The following is a 12152-nucleotide window of genomic DNA, read 5'->3' as shown; positions in this document are numbered from 1 at the left end:
TTTCCTCTGCGTACAGTACTACACTCACGTGGCTTCATATTCACAGTGAGCACAAAGGCCACACTATGTGAGGGCCCCTATACATTCAGATGCCTGAAGCAGACCGTGGAAACAAGACATGTGGACAGGTGAATGTCTCCAAGAACCGGTGCTCTGTGGAGTATTTGATAAAGAAAGCTTATTGAAGCATTCCCATCCCACGTCAAGCGTGCTTCCTTTGATCTGCTTTTGCGGAAGGATTATGGGAATCTCTTCATTTCAGCAACAAAAGGCCTCGTCGCCGATGGGTAAAGATGAGAGTCCAGAACAGAGGGATTGTCCTCCGAAGGGCCACACAGGGCTGTGCCAATGTATGCTCTGTCTCCACACAGCGGTGTGCCTTTGGGCTTTAGGGCGATTTCATGCCCCCATAAGCAATGAAACACACACATATCCCGACACACAAAAACACACTTCTGGGCATTCTACCAACCCGGTCCCCAAATCAAATTATTAACAGTACGTGGTCAAAGGTGGTTAGCAAAGCTCTGCACACTAGCATGCTAGAACATGCAACAGAGCATTTTGCTTCACTGACCGGGCCTCTGCCTGTCTTGAAAGAACACACACCTAGCTTAACTGGATGAACCTGAAGAGTCTGCACAACCAAGTTCTTAGAAAGCATAAAATACCCTTTCAACCTCTGCATTAAAAAAGTTATCTTGTGCAGCTGTAAAAATTTTGACTTTGGAAAGTCTACAAGACTAACAGGTCTGTCGCTGAAGGGTGGGAAGTGTACAAACACAAACAAGGACAGAGCATGTGCATATGTTTCCATTTGTCCAACATTTAGTGTCTCTGTGTGTGCAAGATTGCATGCAGTCAGGAACAGATCGAATAGACGCTTTCAGGGCCCTTTAATAGAAATCACAGTGATCACAACTCCGTCCCCTCGTCACTTACCTTGATGCTTTATCAGCACCTTCAAGCTCTGCACCAAATGCAACAACCTTGTGGTAAATTTCAGCAGAGTATGTGGGAAAAGGGTGGAGGAGGTTGAGCGTTATCAGCCCAGCAGCTGCACAGGATCTGTGGATCTATGGGTGAGAGGCTTCACGAAAATCTTCCCCTTCGGGTTACTAGGCCACCGGTCAAATTCTGATCTTTCTCTCTGTCAGCTTTGGGTGTGTTCCCTCCCACAACCGCTGCATCCAATTTCACAGACTAAGCACTTTCTCAGCTAAAAGTGACACTTTAAAGGAACTGCATTTGCTTCAAGAGTCTTCTGTTGGACCTTCGGTTTTGAACTCTTCCCTACTGATGAGAACATTTCCAAAAAAAAAAAGGAGAAAGAAAAAAATTTGGACTGGGGCCAAATCAGTTTGTGCAGTGTCAGCATGTGAGCGTGTGCTTATTAGATCGACCCATATCTGCTGCAGCTGTGCAAGGCAGGCTTATCTCCTGTCTCTTATCAAGCCCCACGCCTCCCTCACTGTCCCTTATAAAATCCAGGTGAACAAACACAAAGGTTTGCCTTGGCCCCATAAATGATAAAAGATAAGGCAAGATTATGGAAGAAACAAAAAGAACAGAGTGGGACTCTTCAACGACACAATGACCTTCTGTCACACAATAGTTTACTGTTTCTAGGCAGTGATGAACATCAGAATGTTGATGTAACGCCTTAACAAATCTGACTGACTCAGAAAAAATGAACCATTAGAATGTTTACATGCACCAAGCATGGCCATTATAGTTCATTTTGGATACTATAGAGGGTGATATGAGCTCTACCATTCACAAATAAATTAAAAAGATCTGTGTGTACAAAAAAAAGCATCAACAACAACAAAAACTGTTAAGTTTTTGTTTTGTCTCACAGAGTACAATGTAACTCACAGCTTTGTTTATGGTTTTGCGTTTGCTATAAGCCCCATCTAACACATTTACACAGGAGATTAGATGTAGCTTGATACTCATTATGGCTTTGGTGCCCCAAACACAAACAATCGTTTAGCGATCAGATGTGCGCCATGCCAGAGTTCACCCAACTTAACTCTGGTCCATCTCTTCAAGTCTAAGCGTGAAGCTCCCACAACTCAACTTTGAAGCTACGCTTACACCACCCTCGGCATCGCGCGTTCAAGCGACCACTTCCAAAGAAAAGTCCATCTAAACATGCGTTTCAGGATTCCACGTTCAAAACTCACACATGTATGCGTTGCTACGGAAGTTTCCACAACTGTTTTTGGGCTCTGCATACAAAATACATGGCCATTGAACACGCGTTGAAAGTTAAACCAGTAGAAAAACAGTGGAGAAAGCAAAGAAGAAGAATCTCCTCCATGCTCATCCAGTGTGAACATCGTGGGCTAAACTATCCATCCCGGATGTGCCCCGCCTTTGCCCAAAGGTGGTTGGGATAGGCTCAGGCAATCCCCTGATCTTGAAATTCAGCGTGTTGAGAAAATGGATGGATGGACTCTAAATCCCTACACCACCAGAATTCTACTAAACCTTATTGGTCCATTCGCTCAATCATGCCCAAGCATAAAATCATCAGATCAAGCTGGCTAAAAGAATCAGACTTTCGGGGTCAAAGGTGACCTGGTACGTATTATTTTTTGAGATTAGCAGATGCTAGTATGAAATACCGTCAAGGTTTTCCCGCAGACAATTAGATAGCTTTTTACATGCTTCATATCCATATCTACATGATCAGACAGCCTTTTTAAATTGGAGCCGGCTGTAGTTCCTCCAACGAAACATCACAGAGAATGAACCATCTGAACAGGACCATAATCGAGAAATCGAGAAATTAGGATTTTACATTTCCTTCTGAAATGACCTAAAACTATATGTTTTATTAAATAAGCTTTTGCTAAAGTGACCAGTTCATACAGCAAAGATGTTTAAGAGGACACATTAAAACTGTTAATTAAGTTGTAAAAATGTTTGACATGACACTGCCCCAAAACAGATGGCTTCCAGTTTTAAGAGTGATTTGAGGAGGGGGGGGAGGGGGGGGGGGGGCTAATTGAAATTCTATCCTTTGCATCTTTTTCTGGACCCTGTCATTCAGCCTCTCTTGCGAGCACGCAAGGAAAACAAACAGGGTTGTTCAATCTGTGAAACAAAAGTGACTTCTTTTTAGGTTTCTGTGAAAACTTTTGGAAAAGATGTGATAATTTAGTAAAGTTTTTGACGATTTAAAAAAAAAGACTGAAAGGTTTGTGCAACAACACCTCTCCCTCACCAAGACCGCAGCAATGACATCCTTTTGTATTAGAACCAGCCTGTGGCCCACATAAATTGTCCAGAGTTGAAGACTTTTCAAGGACATTATGGGACCTATTATTTGATGGCCAGAAAGAACAGAACCCTTCCTCAATGATGCATGGAGGACAACGAACATTGGAGCCCCAGATTTGCACAGAAACCCATCTGAAGCTGTGTAAATTCAGACATGACTGACCTCTAATATTTTACAGACGCAAGAGGATCCTGTGTGTCCACAAAGGAGGGCTGAGGAAGCAACAGGTGGCTGATGGAGCAGCTTTTTAATGGCACCCTCTCTCTTTGCTCATCATATCTGGGTGTGCCAATTTCTGGTTGTAAAGTCTGAGGCAAAATCAGAAAAACTTTGATCATTTTATTTTCTTACAGATTAACCCACGAAGAATTTACTCTGGGTAATCTTTTACGCTATAAAATGAGAAAGAGCTGTTTGATTAACAAAGTTCCTGCAGTTTGAAAGAAAAAGCACCTGTTTTTGTGTGTGGCTATGCTGTTATTAGTCCTTCCAACAGTAGTGCAAACAGTGACACAATTCCTCACTCCACTCAGCCAGCTAATCATATTCAGCATCTGATTCTTTGACTTAGACACGTGCAAACACACGCAAATACTAAACAGGCTACGCTTTAGTCACAACTGCCCTTATGGGTGGATACAGGCTGTCTGCAGGTGAGAAATGGGCAAACCTGTAGGTGGCCCACACAAAATGCTAAAGTCGTGGAACCCCCGTAGAGTGAAAATCTTCATGCACATTTTTTTTTAACCAACGTCGTGGGTGACAAGTTGTAGCAAACGCTTATACAACTCACGAGGGTGAGGTAGGTGAGACGCAGGCGTATCGTATTGATTTTACATTTTTTCAATCCCCCAACTCCTGTGCACTGCGCAAGGAGTCTGATAGTGTTGTTCAAGCGATAAGTTAGCGCTCGCTCAGCATCATCCATCTGTCATAAGCTCATGTAACTTCCATTATTCTTTCAAATACTTCACGATATACTTACCTCACGCACAATAGTTGTACATTTCATTTTAATGACGTCCTTTAAGGTGGCTGTACAACTCTCTAGAGACCTGCAAGAGAACACCTTACAATAACCTTAAGATACGGCCCCTTGTGTCTACAACCCTCCACGAGCCTGCCAAAGAATCACTTCAACCCCCTTACGGGTGTATGTGACTAAACATTTGATCTAAAATAATCTGGATTTAACACGCTCATTGATCTGGCTTGCACCAACAAAGCAAAAGCATGAGTGGATCATGGAGGAAGATGTCTTAGAAGGGAGATATATTCACCCGTCAAAGTGAATTAAAGAAAAAATGAGTAGGAGTTTTCTTTCAAATAAGCAGCACGCTACTTTATCTGCCCTTCCTGGCAGAAAGCTTTAATTATAGAATATTAAATGTTAATCGAGAGCGGTAGCTTGGTCCACCTAGCTAGAAGGGCCTAATTAAACCAGACAGGCTCCGAAGAAAACAAATTAAAGTTTAAAAGCCAAGAGTTGCATCATAGAACTGGATTCAGAGAGGATTACTTTTAATGCAGGACACCTTGGAGCAAGTCACCACCATTGAGGGGCGCGCAGCTAACTCTGTGAAGCTGAGAGGCAAGGGGCCCTCTTTTAGCAATGTGGTTATCAGGAGAACTGAGATGGGAGGCAGGAATTAAAAGTCTGTGGAGGCCGTGTGTTAGAGAGATGCGGTTACTGGCTCGCTCTGTTATCAGTTTCACCCAAACTGCTCACTGAGCGCTGAGCAGGTTGACAAGTAATTCATTGTTATGGAGACAGATAGATAAACTTAACCTCTGTCTGTCAACAGAAAGATGCATGAACACATCTATAATGAGTTCAGCTCAAAGCAGCCGTTTGTTATGTTTTTAGAAGCTGGGCGAAAAGGGGAGACGGGTAATGACTGGTTTCTTGCAAGTTTTATTTGTTTTTACACAGACAGACAGTATGTCTCTGAGCAAAGAATATGTCACGATCCTCCAGTCCAACCAGCGTTTCAGCTCGCAGTAATTTATTGACTGTGCTCCAAAAAGGTGGGGGCCCCCTTTGCCTCAACTGTTCTTCAGTCAATGCGAAGGTCGGGTCAGTTCCAGAGCAAACACGAAGCAGCCGAGAGATGTGTTGACATGCTTTCAAGGAAACTATAGAACCCCCCCCCTAACTCATACCCAAGTGTCTAAAGGCAGAAAAAAGCTCAGAAGAAATGTGTAGCTCTTCATCTCTGCCTCCAGTTGAACCCACCATTCCTTCAACCTCAAGCTTCAGTTATCTGGCTGGGGCAGCAGTTTCATGCAGCAACAGTTGGAGGAGATCCACCTAATCTGATATTGCATGAGCTGCTGAGCAAATGTCTTATGCTGTGAGGCGGCAATCATACAACCAGCAGAAAAGGTTGGCGATCCAACTCGCTTAAAAAAATTGAGTAAAGCTGTAGTTTTTCTAGAAACCAAGTCTTCTTTTGGTTTGCTAGCCCGCCGTGGACCGTTACACCATTCATATTACACTTACTATTGGCACGACAGCTATTATTAGGCCTGAAAAATAAATCGAAAACTTATCGACATTGCGATTTCAGCTTATGCGACATCGCAAAAGATGGCATAAACCGTAGGAAATGTTTAAACACATGTATAGACAGAGAAACCATTATGATTTAAATAAAAAGCCCAAGTCCAAACCACCAGCATTGGTTTTAATTGTTGTCACTATTAATTTTGACCAGTACTACCAGAAGGGTAGATAATTGTTATTTGGTGTGTTTCCCAGACATACAAGTTCTTACCTGTCTTCTATTGGGATAACTTGCAGTATAATTTTTGTTGACTTTTAATTAAATAAAACTGCTGCAGTAAAATGAAAATGATGTATTAGTTGTGTATCGCATCGTCTATCGCAAGTCATATCGACATCGCAATATTGAGCATTAATATCGACCGTTGCAAGGTTTTCTCATATCGTGCAGCTCTCGTTAATATTTTGTTTTAGGCTTTAAGGATAATAAAATGGAAAAAAAAAAGTTTTTTTTAATGTTCAGTCTTCCCTGGAGACAGCATTTTCTCGGTTTGAGTTTAACTAATTATAACCCTCTTAAAATTAAAGATACTAAGCTGACGTATTTAATCAAATTATCTAGGTTAACCAGGGAGTTTTTTTAAACTATTTTCTGCATCTTCAAGACATCCATACCCAGCAATACCCAAAAAGCTTAAAAAACTTGAGTTGTCATGTTGGAACAAAGACCATAAACTTCTCTTCAAACATTAAAACACAGCAGATTTGCACAGACGGGTGAAAGCTAAAGGGAAATAGCTCTTTGCTTTTTTTTTTGTACCCACAACAATGTTTTCATCCTGACTAAGGATGCAGTGAGCAGGGAAAAAAAAGGAGAGATGGCGTGAGAAGGGATTAAAGAGAGTGAGGCGAAAACAAGCCAGCGACAGACACGCAGAGAGAGGGTTAGCCTTTAGCCCAGAACAGCCCTTAAAAATTAATAAAGAGATCTGTATTCATCCCAAGAGCACTGAATAATTAAGTCGTCTACAAGGAGAACAGAGCACACAAGGGTGGCGAGGACGCCAAAAATGATGGGGAAAATCTGCTTTACTTTCTTTTCTGTGCCGCTTTAAAACCTATTTGTGCTTTGAAATCAATTATAGAAAATATTTCATCCAGTATTAAAGGAAATGAGGACAATGATTGTAGAGATGCACTGGGTTGCCAAATCAGGCGGGCACCTCTATGTTAATATTTCTCCTAGATATTAAATTGCTCCTCATCACACTCCCCCTCGAAAAAGAGAGAAAAAGAAATTCTGTTAATTGGAAATGGAAGTGAAGTAGAACCTGAAGGTTTAATCTCCACCTGGAGCTTGATTTAACTCATGTGCCCTTCGGACTTCTGCATCCTCAATACGGAGCCAAAGCCAGGGGGGGTGGATGTAATACCAGAAATTGGTGAGGCATGTTCATTTGGTACTGCCAAATCCCCCTTTTTTTTGTCTTTACAGTTAGAAAACAGATCTGTGCGGTGGCCCTGAAAGGCAAATCACATCAAAAAATCACTCAGCACAAAACATATTTAAGATCACAACAATGACAAATTCCAGAAACCAAAACATAATTCCAAAAAAAACCCAGACAGAATTCCAAAAGAACTTTTCTCTCCAACACAAAGTACCTTCAAATGTCCATCAATCACCTGAGAACTCAGAAGCTAAAGTATAGTTTGTACAAAAAGCACTGTCACATATCATGACCTGAAAGTTAAAGACTTAAAGATTTTCTTATCTAACTGAAAAGATACAATGAGTGAAACTAACTCCAGCCTCCTGTAGAAACTCAAAGCTGTAAACTGTGGTGATAAGACTGAACATGACCAGACAAATTCTCTATAAAAAGTATGTCTGTGCATGTCTGTACAAGTCTAACAGGTTTTAAAACACACACACACAGAGGACAGCCTGTATCACCAATGTCATATGCAGTTGTTCGAGTGTCTTTGCCATCAATAAAATTGTGGCGTCAGCATGTGCCAGCTTTTAATGTGTGGTTACTGGGAGCTTGTTACAACACGGTGGAGTCAAACTAAAACACAGGGTTCATTGCCATCGGGCAAAGATGTGGACATGCACACGGGTGTACTTGCAAACAAATTCAGACAGGTGCGACTAATGTTTCATTTGTGCTCACGCTCAGACTGTTATGTGCTATTTTGATGTGCAGCCTGTTACTCCCACGGCATGCTGCAGCACATGCTGGAGCTCCCATGAGCGCAGCTCACAGCTCAGATGCAGACCAGGTCCTCTCAGCTGTTAAAAGACAAGCAGCCTTAAGAGACCCCGCCAAAGTAAAAGTGGCAAAAACGCAATCATTAAGGCTTATATGAAGCCCACTTCATTGTGTAAGTGAGTGATCTGCCAGTATCTTTTATTTTGGGCATTTCCAATTGGCTTCATTAGTAAAAGATTCACTCAGAACATCTTTTGGTTTATTTGCAAAGCCTTCTCAGTGGTCTTTTAATTATGATTATGGGATTTTTTAGCTCAAATCAAAAAACTTGTGTCATTTTCAGACATAGTTTCTGCAGAGCAGCAGCAACTTCTTAGAAATTTGCCTTTGAGTTGTGGGAGAAACAGTTGTTGCAGAGTAAACCTGCCCTCTCTTCCCAACATCCATCTATTTACACTCTCTCCCACTAGCTTACAGCCCTTCACACCCCTAACATAACATTACCGGCGCAACAAAGATGGCGAGCAATATTGGAGCTATCCACCGTACAGTTTTGATCCGAAATGAAGACAATACGTGGATCTATTTGTTTACTAGTGGATGCATTGGTTGCAGGGAGCTTGTGGCTAAACCGAAGCAGTTTCTAAGTTCACCCATACAAGCTTTTTCCAACTGCATTTTTTTCATCAGCTACTGATTCACAATTTCAATAAAAATATACTCATAAAATTGAATTCATAAGCTTAATTTTCTTTAAATATGTCATCCATCATGAGGAAAATACCACAAGAACATGTTAAAAACCCAACTTTCATCAGAGGTCTTTAAAGACAATAAGGTGATAACAGCACCTTTGTTGGCAGGCTTCTACCTGGTCTGATCATTAACTAACAAAGATATGAAGTAGAATGATGTAATCGGTAACCTGTAGGAAAGACCCAAAAGGATTAGCAGGATTTGTTTAGCAAATCTTCTCTACAAATGAGCACAGCCATAGGTAGGTTTTGAAACTCAACTCTGTGCAAATGCTGAAACGTCAAAGTCGACATGACTGTAATGATCAAGGAGCTCAGAGATGGTGTTTTTCCACAACCTGAAGGCACACAAGGCCTTCACACTGAAGTGTTGATCACTTTAGCTTAACACAGAATTGGGATTCAAAGCTCATATAATTCTGTGTTGGAAAGAGTGTCCTGAAAAGAGAAGAAGGCCTTAGAGGAGGGCAAAGGCTGCGAGCTCCAGCGAAGACTTACAGACATCCCATGTGTAACACTACACCAGTGACCGGCTGGCCTTCATGCCCGGAATTCCTGGAGTAACAAGCCTGCCTGGTGACGGTGAACCCGGCCTTGACTCGGAGGGCTCCACTCACAACCTTCTCTGCTCCTCACCGACTCATATCAAATAGCAAAACTTGAGAAGCCCTTACAAAATATGGCCTGAAGGCTCCCCAACCCCTGAGACCAGACTGTCGGCCCATGGTGGGTGTTAATCTTTGCTCTCTGACCTTTTTTGCCAAGCCCCCATGCTCTTATCCACTGGTCCCATATGCCGTTATGATGACCGTTTGGTTTTTGAAAAGAAGCTTTACCTTTAACACCTCACCCAAGCTCGTGGTGGCTCAGCTATTATGTAACTGCCCTCATGCCATGATAAGCAACCTTGGCAGTTGCCTACCTGACCTAAAAGACTCATAGCTCCCTGCCAAGGTTTACATAACAAATGGGGAAAAAGGACTACTGCTTTGCCTTACACCTGCAATATTTTGGCAATAAAAGCCAGAAAGTCAATAAACCTTTTTTTTTTTAAAGTCTTGTCTGTTTCATAACATCAGAGTTATATCATTTTTTTTCCTTGCAGTTCTTGAGCTCATGTTTGGACTGGCTGCTGTACTGAGACTGCCTTATGTAACTGTGTCATTCTTTGTTTTAGATGCCGTTACATCACTCTATATGGGCCACTGGGTTTCCAGACAAACTGGTTGCAATGTCAATTTGTTCTGATGTGTGCCACCCAATGGAAAGACAAACAGCAGCCTGCACCAATACTTTACATGCTATGCAAAGTTTTGGTGCAAGCTGTATGCAAATGCAGAAAAGGGTGGTTTGCTGGGAAAAAAAGATAAGTCGTTAAGATCAAGTGATGCTGAGATTTAGAGGATGAGATGCTCTAATGTGTGCGCAAACATTGCGTTTGTGCGCGCATCTCCATCCTCTGAGGAGGTGTTTACCAGCCACATGCGTTTTTGTTTTTGTTTTGATGGAGGAAGGAGGGGGCTCGGGTGGGCGCTGCGTGGAGCCACGCTTACCTTCCATCCCGCAGAGCTGTTGCTGTCGCCTTTGTCTTTGAAGTAGGGGATGGATCTCACCATCCAGTCATAAATCTGGGACAGAGTCAGCCTCTTCTCGGGCGAACTCTCAATGGCCTGGGTGATCAGGTCGGCGTAGGAGAGGTTCCCCCAGGCGTTGCGGCGGGAGGAGGTCTTCCTCGGGGTCTGCGCTGCAGCCAAGCCGCTGGGAGTCAAGGCGCCGGAGGTGGCCGCCGGGGAGTGCGAGGAGAGCGGCGAGCCTCCGCTCTCTTGACCGGGGGAAGGCAGCGCTCCATCACCCACGGGGCTGTTGCTGCTCTGGTCCTCCGCGGCTGCAACGGAGCCGTTGACGCGTGCAGCTGTGGGGGTAGCATCCTCCTCATCGTCTTCCTCCTCCGGTATAATATCTGTGTCGTTGCTCTCCGGCTTCACCGCAGCGGAGTCCGGCCGTGGAAGCGGCCAAGTGCAGGATCTGGGCCGCTTTTGAGGCTCAAAGTCCGGGTCGATGGCCACGTCCAAGTCCGGTAGCGCGTCGGGAAGCGGGGCCTCGGCCATAATCTCCTTTTATTTTTCCTGACGAATAAACTTACAAGACAAGAAGCGGAGAGCTGTCAAAGTCCCATGAATGCGCGCTCCCGTCCTTTGTTGCTGCTCTACGGCAGAGAAGTCCCGACTGGACCGAAAGCAACTTCGCTCCTGACGCCTGTTGAGGGCACAAAGGGAGAATGAGCGAACGAAATTCGGTGGACAAGTTCAAGACAAAGAGCCTGTCGTTGCTAAACGACTTCCTGAAGAGCAGCAAAATCATTAAAACTGTCTCCGAGCTTCACTTCATTTCAGACACTGCTTGCTCCCCTGAATGGGAGATCTGCACAAAAATTCGTCCTGGTACAAAGATCTGATCCTCCTACTGGCGATTTAGGAGGAGAGACTGCAGAAATACAACCCCCCCCCCCCCCCCCACACACACACACACACAAAAATGCCCTTCAAAAGAATCAAACACCTGGAAGGAATTACCTTGTTGTAGCCCCGTGCGCTTGTAGCAAACACAAATACTGATAGAAATGACTAAACCCCGGGTTGTCCACTGAGACGTCCAGATGCCATCTTGACTGCGGAGCTCGTGCGCTGCGCTGCGCTACAAAGATGTGATGTGTGCGGGGGCAGGTCGGTGTCGATGTGGAATAAGGCTGCCACTTCACTCTAGGTTACTACTGTATCTTGATTTGCTTTGCACGCAGGGTGACACGCACACACAGAGTCGAGCACACACGCGCTTTTACGCACACGCGCTTTTACGCACACGCGCTTCAGCACGCGTCGGAGAACCAGCCACCCTGAATCATGCGCATGTGATCGCCTTCTAAAGACATATGAAGAAAGAGAGCTGCGGCGCAGGTGGAGGCTGGGACACGTCCGAACATGTTGCTGCTGCGCAGACTCATGCATGCCGCCGCTGCAGAATAGAGGTGGGAAAAATACCCGTTCGCTTGATAGATCTGCTCAGTGCTGATGAAAGTACTTCCTGCATCCAGAATGAGTCGATTGTCCCTTTATTAAAGATAACCCCTTTATCCAAATGCTTTAAATGAGACTTTTAATGACTTAAGTGGTTATTTATGGAGAATTCACGGAAACAAAGTCACATATTTGCACAGTTTGATTGCAGACATGCTACATAAAGCCTTCAAATGTGTTTTGAGATAAAAAAATAAGATATTTTAGTTTGAAAAAAAAAAGGAGTTTATAACGTTTTAAAAACAACAATGGCAGCTTAATAAGCCCTCCAGGTTGTTCTAGTGTCCAGGCCACGCCCCTTTAGAGTGT

At 43.7% G+C, this 12152-nt stretch overlaps 1 protein-coding gene across 3 annotated transcripts in view; it reads right to left on the bottom strand.

Moving 5' to 3' along the window:
* Window positions 1-11607, bottom strand: part of foxo3 (forkhead box O3) — a 34622-nt gene extending 23015 nt beyond the window's left edge. The window contains exons 1-2 of one of the 3 annotated variants that reach the window (XM_011491476.3): window positions 11343-11607; window positions 10323-11025 (exon numbers count right to left, since the gene is read on the bottom strand). In XM_011491476.3, the coding sequence (XP_011489778.1) occupies window positions 10323-10877 (555 nt within the window). In that variant the 5' untranslated portion in view covers window positions 10878-11025; window positions 11343-11607. Of the gene's footprint in view, window positions 1-10322; window positions 11026-11342 lie in introns of those variants that run through there. The other 2 variants (XM_011491475.3, NM_001160465.1) reach the window with 2 other exon arrangements.
* Between the last annotated feature and the right edge of the window lie 545 nt (window positions 11608-12152).

The sequence above is a fragment of the Oryzias latipes genome, chromosome 24 (assembly GCF_002234675.1).
Source record: "Oryzias latipes chromosome 24, ASM223467v1".
In the NCBI taxonomy this organism is placed as follows: domain Eukaryota; kingdom Metazoa; phylum Chordata; class Actinopteri; order Beloniformes; family Adrianichthyidae; genus Oryzias; species Oryzias latipes.
Note: the sequence above shows the minus strand (reverse complement) of the source record. Positions and strands in the feature narration are given on the sequence as shown.